This window comes from Ciconia boyciana, chromosome 15 (assembly GCF_034638445.1).
Source record: "Ciconia boyciana chromosome 15, ASM3463844v1, whole genome shotgun sequence".
In the NCBI taxonomy this organism is placed as follows: Eukaryota; Metazoa; Chordata; class Aves; order Ciconiiformes; family Ciconiidae; genus Ciconia; species Ciconia boyciana.
Genome location: NC_132948.1, coordinates 4784773 through 4804535, shown reverse-complemented (window position 1 = coordinate 4804535; position 19763 = coordinate 4784773). Strand labels below are relative to the sequence as shown.

Sequence of the window (19763 nt, the reverse complement as noted above, 5' to 3'; positions counted from 1 at the left end):
GGCCAATCGGTACTCCGCCCCCCTCACGGCCACAGGCCAATCCCCGCGCTACTCCGCGGTGATCCTCCCGCCCCTTCCGCGGCGAGGACCAATGATGGCGCGGCCACGCCCCCGTCCCCTCCCACCACGTGCCGTGGCGGGCGGCGGACGGGCGGGCGTGGCAGCTACCGTCGCTGGGCCTGGCCGCGGGGTCTACGTCTGCACCGGGCGCGGCCTCGCCCCCCCCCGCCGCTGCTCGCGGCCTTCCCGGTACCGCTGCCGCTCGCGGAATGTCCCCGATGCCCCGGTGAGGGAGGAGTCGTGAGCCCCCGTCCCTCCCCCCTCCTGAGGCACGGACCAGCAACGGGCTCCTCTGCTCCTCGTCCTCGAGGTAGGGCTCGGGCAAGCGCCTCACCTCAGTCCGTCCGCGAAGTACAAAGGAATGGCGGCACACTCCGGTCAATGTAAAACCATTTTTTAATTCTAAATCACTTTCACAACAGTGAAAATTAGTGAACAGTAATGGTAATGCACTAAACAAGCCATTATGGGCTCTGTGCAGTCTGAGTACAAGGGGGGGAAGTGGTACGATACAAAAAGCACACCAAGAAAAAGGTAGGAACAAAAGCATTAACACTTTTAGACTATTTCATTCTTGGATTGCCAGAAAATAAAGACTCTCAGTCATGTTTCTGCAGCCACCTCCATCTAAATGCATTATGTCTCTCACCAATAGATGGAAAAAAACCCCAAGCCATTAAAATTCTGTATTTTAAAACATAAGTGTTAGTTAAATCAGTTTCAATACCTCTTGAACCTATTACAGTCACTTTTCTGTACCCTTTATCGGAAAAAGGCTTTAAAGGGATACCCTACTCCTCACCTGGATAACCCCTGCTCTTAGCATCGAGTTTCTCAATACAGAAAGGAGAAGGAAAACCATCCCTTTTACTATCACACGAACTTTCCCTTTTCATCAGCAGGTGGTGCTGCCTGCTCACGAAAGGAAGTCAAAGCTGCGACGCTGTACCACAGCCAGTTGCTTATAAGAATGCAATAAATAGCCTTTGTCCTAGAAAGGGTCCTAGTTACCAAGTTATGCACTTGAGTAGAACCATATGCAGAAGAAGTTAAGCCTCTCGAAAGTGCCACACAACAAAAGTTGAAGCACCACTTCAACTATTTATAGTTGAGCAATATATTCTGCCAGATAATATCGAGTCAGGTATGAATTTGACTAGATGTGGCAAAACACTGCAGAAGCTTTGCAACATTCTACTTGCCAGATGGAATTTTGGAGGTAGGCAAGTTAAACTTCAGTCATCCTCTCTGTCTTGATGCTAAAAGTGAACAGTTCGTAATTACATAAATAAGCTTCTATAACAATTAAGGTCTCCTCCCCAGGAACCTCATCCATACACTAGAAAAATCCTAGCTATTGAAACAAAGCTTCTGTGAGTTGATTTGTTTTGTCAGTTGCCTGTCTATCGCCAGGGGAGTCACAATATTAATCTTACAGGAAATCATTATGACTATCAGCGATGTGAATCAAAATAATCTAAAAACAGTAAGAGGAAAAAAAAGGGAATTGCCTAGTCAGAGAAATATGAAAACTGTTCATCTTGCTAGGGAATCTCTCATATCTGCTGTTCTGAAGGAATCTACACAAAAACATCAGGAGTACTCTTTAAAGCTGTATACCCAACAGGATTCCAAAACGGCTGTAGAGTGCTCACCTTCTGAAATATTTCCCCTCAGCACATAAATGGTTGTGGTCTCCTCCAGCACTTCAAATTAATATCTTTGGTAGATACTGCAGAGACTCTTGCAGTATAGCCATTCTGCTGTGGCACGGAGTAGCTGTACACACCTGTAGAGAAGCTCTTCCAAATGTTCCCTACTGTGGCATGTGCTAGCAAAGGCAGAATCTCATTTTTCCTCCTGTATAATTTTACAGTATGACAAGTTTAACCTCAAAACTCATGTAAAGATGCCTTTTGTTCCTCTCCCCAAACAAGCTGATCTCAGATTTGTAATAGGATTTTATTCGGAGTACATGACCTTGCGTAGAAAGTCTCAAAGCCTTGGGAAGAATACACGTAGCTACAGTGACAAGGTTATGAGGGGATTATCCATGAGTGCAGCCACAGGCTGCTGCGCAGAACCAAGGAAGACAACACTGTTTTGTCAGTGAGGAACTGGGCTGGGTGAGGCAGACAGGTGCGTCGTACTGTTCGGCAACCCCACCCAGCTCCACAACGAGAGAATCTTCCAGTGTCTGGCTCCAGCAAATTCAGGCTTTAAAAAATTGCAGCATAAATTTGTATCCCTTCTTCTAACAGCCATTAGAACCGCTTCAAGAGGGGTTTTCCATCACGCTGGGAAATAACAGCAAGAAAAGACCAGTCTCCAAACCTGGTTCCATTTGCATCACGTGCTGTGCCCAGAGTCTCAGCAGTGCTGCAGATGATTTCCTGAAGAAGGCTGGATGTTGATGTGAGGACATTAAATAACATCCGCAGCTCTGGCAGATCTGTTGTGGTTGCCAAGCATGAGATACTGATCACACTGCAGAAGTTTCCTTACCTGCCCAGTCTACCTTGGGGCAACTGTCTTTCACATAAACCTGGTGTCACTGATTGGCACAGGATTTCAAAGCAGCACTCCTTTTAGGAGTGGAGCTCAAAGCCAGGCCCATGGTTTGTGGCAGGAAGCCGTTGTACAAGATAGCTGAGCTGAAATATACTTTTTAACCAATGTTTAATTTCCAACTCTGGTGCAAAATGCAAGATTCCTCATTGTGCTGTGGTACCACCAATTCCTGAAGCCCATAGGTTAGCTACGGAACCAGACACCAAGAGGTTTAAAATGGGATGGGGATGCAGTTTGTAACTGTTTCAGTGGCCTTGCTGGCCATGGATATACAGAATAATGGAAAAGATTTATGCAATCAGCAGCCAGAACATTATCACCAGAGCCACAAACAGGAAGAGGCGGGATAGGAACTGCTCATCCACATATTGAGGAGTCCCTGGAACAGCTGGAAAACAGGAAGTAAAAAAAGCAGTTCAGCTCCTTCCTCTTCTCCAGAACTGTGTATATTCTGAACATACTACATTCATAAATTGAAAGATATGCAAGGAATCTACTTGGTGAGAAACTGTTGTTATTTTCTACCCTCGGACTGGCCAGCCATACTGGAAGATCAAATGGAAGACAAGCATCAGCTCCATTGTGCTGGTTTTGGCTGGGATAGAGTTAATTTTCTTCACAGTAGCTAGTATGGGGCTGTGTTCTGGATTTGTGCTGGAAACAGTGTTGATAACGCAGGCGTGTTTTCGTTATTGCTGAGCAGTGCTTACACAGACTCAAGGCCTTTGCTGCTCCTCACCCCACCCCACCAGCGAGGGGGCTGGGGGTGCACAAGGAGTTGGGAGGGGACACGGCTGGGACAGCTGACCCCAACTGACCAAAGGGCTATTCCACACCATATGACGTCATGCTCAGTATATACAGTTGGAGGAAGAAGAAGGAGGGGGGGGGACATTCAGAGTGATCGTGTTTGTCTTCCCAAGTCACTGTTACGCATGATGGAACACTGCTGTCCTGGAGATGGCTGAACACCTGCCTGCCGATGGGAAGGAGTGAATGAATTCCTTGCTTTGCTTTGCTTGCACATGCAGCTTTTGCTTTCCCTATTAAACTGTCTTTATCTCAACCCACAAGTCTTCTCACTTTTACCCTTCCAGTTTTCTCCCCCCATCCCACCAGGGGGGAGTGAGTGAGCAGCTGGGTGGTGCCTAGTTGCCGGCTGGCGTTAAACCACAACATCCCCGAAGCAGGACTTGTGGTAAACCTGCTTATGACTCACAGCAGCAGGCAGCTCCAAGTGCTAGACTACATGCAGGTCTGCTCGGAGTACTTCTGGGGACAGTGCTGACCTAAGTTCACTGCTTAGTTCACTGTTTCATGCTGAGCTAAGTTCACTGTTTCCATCCTAAGGAACTTTACCACCTCTACCTGAGCGCTCCTCCCTATCAAGGTGAAACATCTCTGAGTAAGAAAATGGTAAAATGGTCAAAGCTGCATGTGTAGCCTTGACCAAGAGAACTAATGAAAAGCACACTTTTTGGAACTGCTGTATTGAATCTGCAGATGAAAAGCAGATAAAGGAGTTGGTTAAATTATAGCTGTTACAACAGCATATATTTACATACTCTGTAGTTCAGTCACACCTCTGCACAAATTTTCAGTGGACAGTGAAGTATAGTTAATAGGCAAGTTAATTTGACCCAAGGACAGCACAGGTCCTTGGCAACACAGGTGTGACATGAGGAATGTGTTTGTTTCCCATCATTCCTGTGCAATATGACATGGTGAAGATTTGCCAGGCACAACCTTTCAGAAGTAGTCCAGAAAATCCTGGGCAGTAGGTTTTCTTCTTCAAAACACGTAGACTCAGTTTGTCCACAGTGCAGATAGGGAAGAGGTTTTCTGGGGATTACTTAATTTTTAGAGAGCAAGGCCACTACTTGGAGTAACTCAACTGTTTTTTCTTAATTAAAAACAGTGAAATTATTTCACCAGAAAGTTACTTCTTGTGGAATACTGATGATTGTCTCAGAGATAAATTTCTGAAAAAGGAACAATCTTTGCTGTCATTATTTTGTGTTACAGAACACCAGTTTAAATTTTTCCTTCTCATCTTTCAGGAAATGGTCCTTTCCTGCTGTTTGCAAAATATGGGTCTCCTTCATACACCCCTACTGACTCCTTTTTAGTATTATTAGAAACTCCAGTCCAATTTGTCTCATTTTTCAGAGCAAGTCCACTGGAGTACCAGAGGAGACATTTGAGTTAAAGGGAAGAAGTCTCCAGTGCCACTGTCCCTCTCCAGTTCTACTGTCCTCTCAACAGGGCCTTCAGCAAATCATATTCAAGTGACAAACTTGCTTCTTATATAAGCACTCGTACAAAACCTGTGAGACATAGACTATTGTGACGGGACAAGGAGCAATGGTTTTAAACTAAGGGAGGGCAGATTTAGACTGGATTTAAGAAAGAAATTTTTTACCATGAGGGTGGTGAGGCACTGGAACAGGTTGCCCAGAGAGGTAGTGGAGGCCCCATCCCTGGAAACATTCAAGGTCAGGTTGGACGGGGCTCTGAGCAACCTGACCTAGTTGAAGATGTCCCTGCTCTTGCAGGGGGGTTGGACTAGATGACCTGTAAAGGTCCCCTCCAATCCAAAGCATTCTATGATTCTATGTTCTCTACTGGGTGTTTTCCCTCATTTTGTGTTTCTATATACAACACTAATTTACTTTACCGTTCAGAAGGTTTTGTCATTTAGCAGGCTATTTGTTTAAAAGTTACAAGGGAGTTTGTAAAACATCTGTTTGTGACAGAACTCTCGGAGAAGATAGGATGCGTGGTACCTGGAGGAGGTCGCCCATCGTTTATGTTGAATGCTGTTGCAAATATACCAAAGGGAAACGCCCCAATTCCAAATGACATTTGGAAGCCACCATCACCAAACCCAAAGCCCTGGAATCCCTGCAGAGAACAAAGCAACAGAAGAGAAAAAAGGTACCAATCATTTAAAGCCTCTTTCAGAATATTTTGTAAAAGTGCAGACATTCCCTCTCACTGGCTTTCCTATGGCTAAAGGAGTATCATGCTGTCTGGCAACTTTCAGTCTGCACACTATTGTTAAATACCTTGTTAGCTGTCCTGGTTTTAAAATGTTTCATACAGTAGCAAACTTGCCAGAGCAACCCAAAAGTTTGAGAAAATGAAAACTAGGAACTGCAGTTCTTGCTTGAAGGCCTCAAATTAACAAAAGCGTTTCTGTAACCTTTCTCAACTTAAAATAGTATATATCTGACAATATATCAAAATAAGCATTACCAATTCTATTTAGAATGTCTTAAAATGTATTAATAATTCTGTATTAATATCTATTAGCCATATAACTGTAAGAAAGGCATTGTAAAAAAAAAATCTGCATTGATTTTCACAATACATGTGCACCATTTAAACATTCAGTAAAGTGACAAATTGCCAGTGGGATGCATACAGCATTATAGAGAAGAACAGTACAAAAAAAAAAAATTACCAGGGGGACTCTATTTAAGGTAGCAGATAAAGTCATCTGGGGCAGGAATGCAAGACATAAGGAAAGGAGGAAAAAAGGAAGAGTTACAATGCAAGAACATTGACCCCTACGGGATCCAGACCAAAATTCCACATCAGGTCAAAAGATTAAGTCTTCTGAATCAAGATGAATCCTACTGTATAAAAGCAGTGTACTATTTGAGAACCAGCGCTATATGAATCTGAGTAGTTGCATCATGTTTAAAAACTGTGGAGAGCTCACAGTCGCCATGTTCTGTAATCCAGCAAACTGTCCTCTGATCTCAGATTAAAACAGTGATACCAATTCTGAAAAACCCTCTGGTCTATCACCTCCAAACAGTGGGAGGACAAAGATGATTTCACTTATATAAACCAGACATTTCTGGGTTCTATGGATCCTTGATTTGAGGAGTTAGTCTTTTGACCATGACTATTCTCAAGTGTTTTGCCATTAACTATCAGGGACAACAAAGCAGTCTGCATGGCAGGTCCTGCGCCTGTAGGAAACAGGAGGACAGTGTCACTACTGCTGTGTCTTCATACCAGATTCCTCTGACTTACGGCAGCACCAGCTAAAAGGTTCAAACAAGGTATAGCAGCTGATTTAATAAGAAGGCAACTCCCCAGTGAGAGAGAACAACTGAGCTCCCAATACATTCAATACAGAAATGTTTCTTAATCACACCCAGCAGAGTTATCTGCTTGAAGCATGAGGTATACAAATCCTCTCCAAGGACCCTAGACTGAGTTACACAGAAATATGGAATTGTTTCATCAGGTCATGCTCACTGCCATCATGCTAAAGAACACTGTGGTCTGTGCTACAGGCTACTCCCATGTCTGTTCAACCTATCCCAGCTGTTGTTTACATTCACTCTATGTAACCTCCTCAACAAAACCCCAGATCCGTCTTCAAATTAACATGTATCCAACAGATACCTACATTCTTTTGCTTGTAATGCCATGGTACAGTAACATCCCATAGAGATACTAGAAGCAGGTGTCAGTGCCAAAAAAGTAAGTTCACACATGCATTATATATTTCCATGACAGGTTTGATGGAAATACACTTCCACAAAGAATTTTCAAAGCAAAGTGTTCCTTGTATTTATATATGGAGAACAATCAAGTATGAAGAAGAGCATTTCCAGTGATGCCACACAGGGCTGTTTTCACGAAGCGCGATTCAAATTAGCCCATTCTTTGGGATGCTAAAGAGTACTATAGGAATGGAGTTTTCTGCCACACTGCAGCTATCAATTACTCATGAACAACCTACTGGGGATGAGCAAGAAATGTAAGCTATGGGAACCTCACACAGGATCTCATGCACGTTATGTCCTCCAGGATGAATAAATACCACCATCAATAAAAACAACTTATCTGCTCAAGCTTGTTTTTTCACTTACCCCTCTGTTCTCTGGTTCAGGTCTCTGTCCTTGGGGTCGTGGTGGAGTTTTCTCTCTGCAGGAAGTTGTGAAATTATCTCAAGTGCAAGGATACATGACAATAGTATCTGCAATAGCCTGGCTAATAAGACAGAACAAATACAGAGCACACTCCCACAGGGCTGTGCTACAGCAAAGCTGGAGGTAGTGTGTGAGTCAGTAGACCACCCAGCTACATGAACCTTCAGCATCACATCACTGAATTAAGATACTGCGCTTCTGAATAACAAAGGCCCATTGCAAAGACTAGAAACTGAGGACATGAACATTTCATATAAGCTTCTCCGGTCAGATAGCATTCATTGCAACCTGCCACTTGTAACCGATAATTAACACCCAATTCAAATTAAAATAAATTGCCAGTTGAACAAGAAATGAGGTGTGCAAACCCAGGCCCTGAAAAAGCCAGAAATATTTGGCAGAAATGTCAGTTTTGACAAAGAATTTCAAATTGTGCATCCAGCACTTTGGTAGTTTCATCTTAAGACCTTAAACTAAAGTTTCATCTTTAGTTTTCACAGAAAGAGAGTTGTATTTAGGTTTCTCACCTGGGGTCCTGTTGCCCAGTGCTACCTCTTCCATACAGAGGAATAACTTTATCTCGACTGATTCCTGCTTTGCATACAGGACACACTTGTCTATTTGGCCTGGTCTCTAGCCACTAAAAGAAAGGAAATTATAAGAAAACTAGTAAAAGACCATGAAAACAACAACATGCAAACCTCATTTGCAGCCAGGAAGAGAGACTTTAGCAATTTCTCAGAAAGCTATGGAGCAAAACATTTTAGTAAGTGCCAAGTACTCCCCGAAGTGTTGGCATTTTGGCTATTGTTCTGGTACAAGCCACTTGCCGATGTGTACACATTCAGAACTGCACTGGAGTAAAATATGAAGAAATAAACCGTACCCACAAACAGTCCTGCATAGGCCAAGGGCTAGTGTAGATACCCTCCCTTCATCTATCTTTTCTATAATGGTACCACAATGTAAAACACTACATATACAAAGAGAAGTACACTCAGCACTGAAGCCTGCAAACCAAACCCCAGTGAACTGCCTACAGTAATTCTCCTACCAAAACTGGGAATACTCAGTGTTTAAGACACTCAAAAGTGGAAGGAAAGTGGAACAAAATCTAAGTTTTCTTTTTGCTGAAAGAGTAGATTGCAAGGTGTTGTGCATGAAGTTGCATTAGCACGCTGTGGTTGCCCTGGAGAGAAAGAAGTGCATTTGAAAAGAGGGGGATACTCCAGAGAACCAAGGGCTTTATTGAGTAACAGGAGCTGATGAAAGACAAAGTAAAAGGAAACCTGCCTTACCTGGTGTAAACAAGGCCAACTGTGAGCATTCCCAGGATAATTTGTTCACAGAGCAGAAAAAAGAGGGGAAAATAGAATTAGTTACTGACGACTCGATCCAACAAATGTATAAAGTGTACCACAGATAGCACAGCTTGAAGACAACAGAATCCTGGAATCCAGCTGGGCCAGTTCCATAACCTCCCATTAAAATAATTTTTGAAAGCACAGCCCAAGACCTATCTCCACTGGTCTTTTCAGGTTATGTAATCTAACTAAGTTGCTAACGTGATTCTCTGCCTTTGATTCCTGGGTCCTCATCATACCAAAGGCCCATACAGAAGCTTAATTAATCTTAGTGTTTACTGTACAGATTTTATCTTCTGATACCATGAAAAGATATCCCTGAGCTAAGATGCAAATGAGGAAGGTGTCAGTAATAAGATTTCAGGATCTCAAAAGAAGTCACGCAAGGGACATTTAGCTAAAACATCGGCCACATTCACAGAATCATGGAGTAATTCAAGCTGGACAGTACCTCAGGTGGTCTCTAGTCTAACCTGATGCTCAGAGCAGGGTCAGCTATTGAGATCAGACCCAGTTGCTCAGGGCAGAGAAATTTCCACTATACAGAACTATTCTTAAGATTAAATTAATATGGCAACTTAAAAAAGGTCAAAGACAAAAAAGCAAGCTACGAGATAAAACTGCTAAGCAGTCATCTGCTTTCAAAGTGGTCTTGACAACACTGTTCAGACAAGATACATGCTATTTTTTAAGGTTCCATTCTTCCAAATCCTTTTGTGCAATAATTTAATCTAATTTTATCTTAACATGCCATCAGCAAGTGACTTTCCATCTTCTCCTAGAATAAAAAACTGGATTTTCAGATATTACATACATTTACACAGAAAAGAAATGCTCTTTTAGGCCTCTTTGTAATAAAGAGCGTAATTTAGCCTACTGTGTAAAACAAACAAACAAAATTTGGCCATGTCAATCCTTAGTAACTTCTTAACATTTAAGAAAGAGTATATTCTAGACCAGGTTACCCAAATAAGAAATGCTGCACGCTTATTATATTTCTGCGATACATTCATAAGTCAGATCAAAGAACTGAAAAGTTAGTATTACAACTGCAATACCATGGGAAAAGAGAAATAGCCCACATGTAAAAGCTTGTTATCTGATTTTTTTTATGGTTTCAAAGGAAAAAAGAGCAAGCTTGTAGGAAGTATGAAAACTACAATTTGGCCTCCAGAACCTAGTTTCAGATGCAGGTTTAGGTATGCACAGGTTAGAAAGGAATTTAGGTCTGAACAAGATATCTATGCTAGACCAGACAGCACAAATAACACGCATTACCAAGCAGCATCAGTAAACACTGAACTGTCTATGTGGGGCTGCTTGTTTGTTTGCTTTTGCAAAATAATCCATAGGTGTAGGAAGTTTAAGATGCAAGAAACCCACTCCCTGGAACGTGAGCAAAAAAAAAAAACAGTTGAGGAGCAAACCAAACTACTCCTAAACAAAAACCATGGTCCTTACTCATTTTATACAGGACATTTTATTTGACATCTAGAATTATAAAAATCATAGGCTTTTATGCGATCAGAGAGATACACGGTGTTCTGGTTTATCTGTGGGAGCTTGAGTACTTACCAGAAGAGATGTCCACACAAGCTGATAACTGCATCCTTGGCAGTGTCTAAACAGATGTTACATTCGAAAGTGTTGTCCTGATTAGCATTGTCCCCAGCACCATTACTGCTACTGCTGCCACTGGTCCCTCCAGTACTGGAGTTCTTTGTTGATGTAGAAGTTGTGGGTCCTTTGCTTGCCATCCTCAAGAACTACCCAGACACAAGGTCAAGAAAATTTTCCTGTTGGAATCCTAGCAGTGAGAAAGGAAAAAAAAAAGAAAAAAAACCCCAACAACTTCTTGGCATTATAACATTGCATTCTTGTCCAGTTCCAAACTGGTAGTGATTTATCCAAGAAGCACTTGAATCCTATTGTTGATAGGTTTTGTTTAACATAGCCAAGAGGGATCTTTTTTTAGAAACTAAGCTACTTTAAAGTCCTGTAGTATGACCTGGCTGATATGTGACCTGTATTTTAAAGTTACTGATAAGCAACTGAAATCCAGAGCCGAAACAAAACCATCGTATTTTCACAAATGCCATTTGCTATGAGAAGAATGAGCTCACCTAGTCATACATGCTCTTCCAAAAATTCAATGCAAGTTATAACTGTGAGTGCAGTCTGAAATAAGATTTAACCATGAAACAGTTCACAGTTTGTACAGACTGACTTAACGCATAGTTTTAAGTTCAGTGTTCATTAGTTTGGAATATTAATGATAATAACGGCAAGCAAACGTGGCTTAGTACTTAATATGTCTCATCAGCAGTCTATTGCTGCTATCACAGCAGTGTGTTGATATGACTGTCAAACATTTCTAGTACTTTCAAACTATAAAACATTTCTAATCTAGCAGTAATACAGAAGCACTAAAAATTTTTACTTCAATGTGCTTTAATTTTACTTACATGCTTTCACCTCTCATTAACATCATCACATTATCAAAGAACACCATTTATTTTATTTCAGTAGCAGCAACCTCTACAATCTAATTCCTTGATATGCAAATTCCACAGTACCTAAAACTTTGAGACTCAGCACAAGGCATTTACATTTCCAGAAACAAACACTTGTATCAGTACAAGATTTTTAATCCAAGAACTAAGAGAGTTTCAGCAGTTACAGAAATTAATTCACCAAAACAAAAATGTTTAAAATATTCCACTAGGCTTTTAATGAAACTCTGACATCATGTTGCTGCTGCAGGAATATGAATACTTACATAAGGTTGTGAGAAAGAAACAAGTGATTATCTGAACTTTTTGCAAGTGTACAAACAGTTAAGCATTTTAAAAGGGCAACCTGAATTTTTCAGAAGCTAATTTATTTGCAAACTTACCCTACAAGCATTAAAGGCTTTCCTTAGTGTTCCCTCTTTGTAGCAGTGCTGAAGCACAGGTGCAGGGCAGCAAAACAAAATCTCAGAATCTCTACCTGTTATTGTCAACAGCTTTTTTCATACAACACAATCCCACTGCACAGTCAAGAAAGCATCATACTCATGCATCATGAAGGTATTGCAGCAAAGACACTCAATTACAGCAAGTGAAATATATTTTTGCAGAGCTTTTTCACTCAGTTACATCATTTTGCACACTGTCCCAGAAGGGCAGCTTTGTATTCACAGATGCTGTACTCTCACATACGTTGCTTTCAGCACTGCTGACTCTTAGCATTTCACACCATGACTTCATTTACACTCAGCAGCAACGCAGTTCATTGTACAAAATTAAAATTCATGTTAGTTCAAGGCAGATGGAAATGCTGCCCACAAACTATACGCTAAAGATGCTTGGATTTTTCACACATCCTTACTACCAGAATCTTCAGCCTATCTTGCTCAGTAGTTTAATGCTTGAAAATTTACCAACTTGGACCTATACATATTTGCTGGGAATTAATATCAACATCAAGAAAACCTCCTTAAAACGAAGAAGTTCAACACACTGTAAAAAACACTACCATCATTTTATGGAATGGGCACAAGAAATGTCTGTCTCTTATATCTTGGCATATAACACAAGGAAAACATGGAGAAGAGGCAAATAAATTAATTTCTATGTCCCTAAAACCAATGTGGAAAACAAGGTCCTTTTTGCCAAATTACATTCCATATATTTAACACCAGAAATCTGGAGACTCCTCAAAAAGATTAAATCTGTATCTTCAGAAATATCTGCTTAAAAAACCCTTAGCTTTTAGTAACTATGAAAAATAAATACATCATTAAGTTATGAAGAAGGATGACAGAGAAATCCATACGAATATCAGTAATGTAGTGGAATAAAGATGGCTGAGACAGAAGAAAGATCAAAATGATACAACGCAACAGGAACGGAATCTACTCTCCAAGAAGAAGGTCATTTCCTTAGTCTGTACTGGGATCCTCTCCTAATTATTTCTCCATAGGCTGATTTGGCCTGATGACCTACTAGGATGTAACCAATTTAAAATATCAAAAATATATCAAAACACAACAATGGAAATAAGCAATCTTATTCTGAAAAACCTTCTCAAACATTTGCTCTTGTCCATGGAATACTGTTTAACATAACTAGGTCTCTAACAAGTGCTGTTGGGGTCTGTTCATCTGCAAATCACGCTGCACATATACAAAGAAGCAAGCATGAAACAGCATCCAATGACCAAACTTACATTTGATAATCATATATTGTGTCACTTGTGAGCATAGCCTGTGAATCCTAAAGTAGACGTTCAACTGTAAATTCAACTTGTTCCAAGTGTAGAACAAGCTCAAAATCGTTGAAATGTCACTTGAACTACTTAAACTCCGAGACAAAACTTTTTTTTTTTTTTTTTGGGGGGGGGGAACAAACCCCAAACCAAACCACAAGCAAACCACAAACTAAAAAAACCCAACCTGACCAACACAACAGGCCAAACCAACCCTATTTTCATTTTGATTTAGAGTTCAGAAGGAAGACTGTGAGTACACGGATATAACATTACTTTTGGGGCTAAGTAAACAGAATTTAGAGATGCCTGTCCAGGTTTGTTAAACCCTTGTCCTTTAGATCAGGTCTACAAATCGAGCCTAGATGCATGACGAGCAGCAAACAAAACAAGTGAAAGGATATAAAAATCAGCTGTGATCTAACTGCAAGCATTCAAAGATCCTGTCTTTTTTCTTTCTTGCTGCTTGGCTCTCTAGATATTTACAGGAAAACAGTATCTTTGTTACTTAAAAGCCATCTATATTAGCTGATTATTTCCTTTAAATCCTGACCCCTGTGATATCCCAACAGGTTGTTCTGAAAATGACTGAATCACTGACAATTACTACATCCAAGAATCAAGAGTGGCAACAGATGAATGGTTAAGAAACAAAGAACCCATTTTCAAGTAGTCTTCCTAAATAAAAAAAGTCTGGTGGAGCATGAAGAAGACATGGAAGCAAAGATACATGTTTAGGGATCCAGCACAAATCCCACCAAGTTGCATAAAGAATAAGCATGACTGAAAGAGATGGTGAAACCAGACCTCCAAGAAGCAGATGGCACACTGGGACCTGAAATTTTCACGACAACTGAGAGCACAGGAGGTCCATGAAAGAACTAAGTGCAGGAAACTGGTAAGGTCTATATACTGTGCATAAATACTGTGTGTAAGTCTCACTAAAAGGCAGTAAGAAAGAAATTTTACTCAAATGGTTTAAAAACTAAATCTACAAATCTAGTGGGAGCAACCCCACCCCAGGAAAACGTGACCAAATGGCTACTGTAAAAGATCACGTTTCTGAACTCAGCAAATGAAGAATGACTGCATTTGCCAAAGTACACTGCCCTGACTCTAAAAATACAAGAGAAACACTTCAAGACAGACTGGGAGAGTTTCCACCATAAGTTAAAGCATACAAAAAAATCCACTGGAAACACAGCAGGTGAACAATAATTCAACCTGAGAAAGACAGAGAGGGAATATAAGTTAGAAGCTAATGTCCTCTGTATGAAACAGTTGTAGAATACATGGTCACAGCACTACAGCATTAGGATGCTTGAAATATTTACTTTTTAATCTTCTTTCATGAGCAATGAGAAAAATTTCTGGTGAGGATATAGGAATCTGGCTAGTTTATTGATAAACCCTGAAGTTTATTCCTCTTTGAGGTATCTAATACATAACAATGAAATAAAAAGAAGAGCATTGTTGGATGTAAAATTCCACTAGAAAGACACTTTTCCATACTTCTTTCCTAATGAATCTTACTTTATCTAGGATTACTGAAATTTAAATAATCCAAACCTAGTTTGTTTCTGAAACAAGTTCTGATTTAGTTTCTGAACTTTTTGCTGTTTAAATCAAAAGAAAAACTTGTCAGGTTATTTTTCTTATCAGTACGGTGACAATGTCATTTTCAGACACATATGACAAATTTTATAAAAGGAATATTAACATTAGAAATTCTATCTACATCTAAAAATATTACTCAGAGCCCACTCATAAGTTTAACAAAAATCTGATTCTTAACCTATTACAATTCCCTGGACTTCAAGTCAAACGAACAGGTAACCTTAGTTGATAATTGTTGACAGTGCCTAGAAGAAAGTACGTTTACTTCTTGACAGTCATTTTTAGATGTTCTTAGCAAATACATGACTGAAGTCCCACTGTTAATCATTAAATACACATTTATCTCTCACTACCTTTTTACTCTGTTCTGTCCCCCAAACATGTTGCACTTTAAGAGCTCGGAAACATTTTCCGAGTTCATCTTTTCACTTCCTGTAACCTGTACAGCATCATGTACCCGCTTTTTAGTATTATCATAAAGTGGTCCCAACATACAAGCTTGCATGATCACTTGGTCTTGCAAAATCAGCCATTTGCCTTGCAGACCAGTGTGCCCTTGCTTGGCCTCATTTCATTAATTGGGGTTCTGCAACGTATGTCTGCGTTACAGTTGCTGCTTCCAGGGTAAGAGCCCTGCTGAAAGGCTGTTTCGGCAACTCTAAGGATTCACTATACCTCACAAATGCGAGACATTGTTACCAACTATCAAAGAAAGCAAGTGATTAAAGTAATTTTTTTTTTTAACTGTTCCATAAAAGTATAATATAGACTCCGAGAAAATGTTGCACAAATCTTTAGACAAAGATTTTATCCTCTTACCTCATAGAGTACAAAGGGAAAAAAAATAAAAAGAAAACTGATATAACCAGTTGGGGAGTGCTGCCTGAGCATTTTCCTGGTTTCGAGTGTTATGTAAAGCAGTAAATGCCCTTTAAGTGGGCTAACCAGGTTAGCAGCAAAATGTAAAACTAAACTAAACTAAAATAGTTATGATGTGGTTTAAGAAGTAATAAGCAATTCCCAACAGAAAAAAAAAAATGGCACGTACCAGGAGCTAACGCTTTGCGACCATACCTAGAGCCAGACATTTATCTAACGCGGAACAGGCGCTTCTCCTCGCAGAGGGTTTCAGCCCTGCCGCAGAGCGCGGGGGCCAGGCACCAGCAGGCCGCTAAAAACGGGGATTTCGGAGGAAAACCCTCGCAGGCGGCGCCGGGCCCTGCGCGCCGCGGCGACGGCGAACCCCGGGCCGGAGCTCCGGCAGCGAGGGCGGCACACGCTGGGCCTGCTGGGGCGCACCGGGGCTGCGGGACCAGGACCGGACCCGGGCTGGCCGAGGCCGGGGCTCCCGCGGCGCCACCGCCCCGCTCCGACCGCTCCCGCCGCACTCGTTTCAAACGGGCGCAGGCGGCTCCGGCCTCCAGCGACCACCGGGCGCGGCTCGGCCCCGGCCCGCTCCTTTCGCGCCTCAAAGCCGCCGGCCGGCCTCGGCTCCCCCCACCCTCCGCCACTAGCCGGGATCCGCTCGGCTCGCCTCACCGGCGGGTCTCGCTGCTCCCCCGCAGCAGCGCTGAGCCGCTCCCCTGCCAGCGGCCGCCGTCACCTGATCGCCCGGAAGCCCGGCCCTGACGGAAGGGACCGGCCTCCCCGCCGCGGCGTCGGGCCGCGGGGCCGCGTTCCGCCTGCCCGGGGCTCCCCCGCGCCCCGGGGCGGCCCCGCGGGGCGGCTCCTTGGAAACGGGGCGGCGGCGCCTCGGGCCGGGCGCGGGCTGCTCCGTGGGGCGCGGGCTGCTCCGTGGGGCGCGGCGGGGCTGTCCGGGCAGCGGGTGGTTAGCGCTGCCGGGCTGCCCTTCCTTCCCCCAAGCCCCCGAACCAGACCCCCCGGCCGGTTGTTACCTCAGCGAGGGAGCCGGTTCGGTGCGAACCGCTCGGGCCGGCGGTGCGTTCAGCCCGTGCTCAGTCACCACCACCATAACCCCTGCCTGCGCGCTCGGTGTGATTCTTAGCTCTGTTTCTATTGCCTTTTTGCTGCCTGCTCATCGTGAGGTGTTGCGGGGGCCGTGTCCAAACGCCTTCCTCTGAAAAGAGCAAAAACTACATATCGTCTACGGTAGCAAATGTTCGGCCCAAGCAGGGGAGGAAGGCAGGCGGCGGCTTTGAGGGAAACAAATTGTTCAAACGTGTGTGCAGAGCGCTGGGATCTGAGCAGAGGAGCATCTCCAGGATGGGAACAGAGAGCTTTATAAAGGTATTTACACAGCTGTGAGAAACGGCAAAGGCGGAGAGAGGGACAAAAGGGTGGGAGAGGAGAGGACCTGGTGCCTGAAGGAGAGGTCAGAGCTGAGAAAGGTGACCAAGGAGGCACCTCCGAAGGGTTTTGTCCCTGCTCTGAGGACACTGAGGCAGAAAACAGTGCAAAAGTGCTTGTTTTACACAGTGGAGAATGGGTGAATCCTAAACCAAGGTGTCCCACTAAAGGCAAGTCTTAGGAGGGAATAGTTAAGGTAAGAAGTGGAGGGAGGTTAGTGCTAAGGGAGCCTATCGGAAGGAGACCAAGGATATCGTCTGAGGCCTGTCTACTGACTGAGGTGGCCTGAGACTACACAGCTCTAGTGTGAAGGTTGGAATGTGCAAGCCGGGAAGCGTTCAGCAATATAAAAACACAGCTGTACTGAGCCTTCATACTGCCTTCAGTGGCACGTAGGCTTGGCAAAACCCATGTCAAAGCGGTCATCCAGCAGCCCTGCTGGAATTGCCATACACTTTGATGCATCACACCGGAAAATTTGTAGTTGAGGTCAAGATAAAGACAGTATCTGAAAATGATAGTGCTTGTGGCATTAGGACACATGTTGTAAAGCTGTCCTACCCGCACTAGCAGTGTATTTGCTGTCTGTGAAAATTTCTCTAACAAAGCAGGCTATCTCACTTTCAACAAGACAGTAAAGCAGCACAGTTTGGCACAGCTTCAGCATTCAAGCAAAAATTTGGCATCTCAGTGTAGTATCAGATTAATAAGAATTTAACAAGGCCCCAAAGGTATAAATGGTATCCTCCAGATGCTGATTAAAACAAGGATGAGCTGCTGAAATTTGGACCAGCGTAGACTAGTCACCATGTATATCTAGAGTCAAAAGAATTTCAGTATAAAAAGTAAAAAAAGGTTGATTTTTGGTATTATAATCATGGGAATAAGTAATGCTCAAAACAGTCTTTATTGTTTGGGTGCCATAGGATAACTAAAGGAATCCAAAAAGAAATATAGATACTGCTGTAGACAACATAGCCAGGGAATATTTTCACTGCCCAGTGATAATTTTAACAATTTATTTATGTTTTAAGTCTCAGAAGAATGGAATGATATTATTATGCATTTCTATAGTGACTTATTTACAGTACTCCTCTTCCACTTCTAGCAAGTGTTTTCTTTTTAAAATTGAAAAGATCCAGAGACAGGCAATGAATAAGATTGGATGAATGGAAATGGTGGTGTACAAGAAGAGAATGAAAATTTTAATCTTTTTACAGCTAAGGTTAATACGAGGGGAACAGGCTTACTTAAAACGTGGGACATTCAGATTTACTCCCATTGGGAAAGAATCATTACAGTGAATGGCAAGAATAAGTGATGCAAGGGAATATTTTCCTTACAGAAGCTAAGAAATCAGCTTTCAATGAGCTATATATCACATGCATAATTGGAGTAGAAATATAATTTGTATTTATGTATATTCTAATGGTGATATGTGTATCATTCTTCAGTGTAGCTAGTAGCCAGTAATTCCTTAGAGTTAGAAAAACCTTGCACCCTGGTTGCCAGTACATTCTCGTGGTGTGCATGAGAATAAACCACTTTGATTTATTCACTTTTTCATGATCTAAGTCACATAATGTTGATATTTATGGTACACAAAACTCACTCCTAAAATTCTTAATTATGAAAGTCATACCTAAATCAGGAATCCAAGTCCTTGAACCTCTTCTCAGTATTTTTCTCATCAATTCTGCCTGGTTTACTTGTATTTTCAACCCAATAGTATCTTAATTCAGTATTATTAAATCACATTTGGGAATACTCTTCCTTCCTTGAAATTTCCATGCGAAAGAGTTCCTATCTGTCTCTGGCCTTTTGCCTTTATTCAGCAAGAGCCATTTTCAAGAGCTTCTGTTCATTTCACTTTTCTGTTTTCAATACCACACCAGAAAGGTGGGAGACCATACAGCTATTTCTGGTATGTGACATGCATTTGTTTGTTTTTTTCTGCCTCATATCTTTGGAAACTGCCATATTGCAAAGAGTAGGCCTGTAAGCACACTGAACTTTGCCTGATCTGCTTGAGTAAAGCATGCTTTGAAGCATCTGGCGCTTGACATCCATGAAGGCAAATAATCGAGCTGAAACATGGTCACAATCTGTCATAGAAATCCCCATGCCTCTAACAACCAGTTAGAAGGAAATGGCCAGAAGAGTGTCGCCAAGATGAAAGATCTGCCAAGGCAAGTTGGTTAAGAGCGCTGAACAGAACATCTCCCACGCAATCTTCAGGTTCTTTGAGTTAAAGATTTAACGCCTTTTTGGAGGTCAGTTTGTTATCCTTGGAACTCGTCATTCCATATTTATGGACAATGCAGTTGCAAAAGGCACAGGCAGAGGAGATGCATGTTTTCTTTCCCCTGCCAGAGGTGGGGGAATTAGATACTTTTTGCCCGATATATTTTACATGTCTTTATGAATCTTGTGTGTCTAGTATCTTTTCTCACCTGCTTTTGAAAGATAACTTCCTACAACAGATGGATCCCATCTTCTCTCGTGCTTTCATGGTAGAAGATTTTTATGCTGGCTACAACATAAGAATGTCTGACTCCCCACCAAAAACTTAATTTGAGTGCTGTCAGTCAGTATTTCTGAAGCAGTGAAATTACCATCTCACAAAATGTGGTAAAGT

General features: G+C 42.2%; 1 protein-coding gene and 1 long non-coding RNA gene across 6 annotated transcripts; one reads left to right on the top strand and one right to left on the bottom strand.

Annotated features, from left to right (window-relative positions):
• Positions 1-438: 438 nt before the first annotated feature.
• On the bottom strand, positions 439-16789 carry RNF185 (ring finger protein 185). Of its 5 annotated transcripts, none has more exons than XM_072880551.1 (7): positions 16714-16789; positions 10526-10757; positions 8885-8903; positions 8114-8226; positions 7527-7581; positions 5418-5535; positions 439-3019 (listed from the first exon to the last, which is right to left on the bottom strand). In XM_072880551.1, the coding sequence occupies exons 2-7, from the start codon at positions 10705-10707 to the stop codon at positions 2922-2924; spliced, it is 585 nt and encodes a 194-aa protein (XP_072736652.1). In that variant the 5' UTR covers positions 10708-10757; positions 16714-16789; the 3' UTR covers positions 439-2921. The 5 variants fall into 5 exon arrangements, with proteins under 5 accessions (XP_072736652.1, XP_072736651.1, XP_072736654.1 ...); XM_072880550.1 differs by lacking the exon at positions 16714-16789 and adding an exon at positions 16358-16489; XM_072880553.1 differs by lacking the exon at positions 16714-16789 and adding an exon at positions 16358-16484 and having other exon boundaries at positions 10526-10716.
• Positions 3904-7453, top strand: LOC140660089 (uncharacterized). The gene is made up of 3 exons (XR_012045323.1): positions 3904-4021; positions 5388-5568; positions 7171-7453. It is a non-coding gene; the product is annotated as an uncharacterized lncRNA (long non-coding RNA).
• Positions 16790-19763: the final 2974 nt, after the last annotated feature.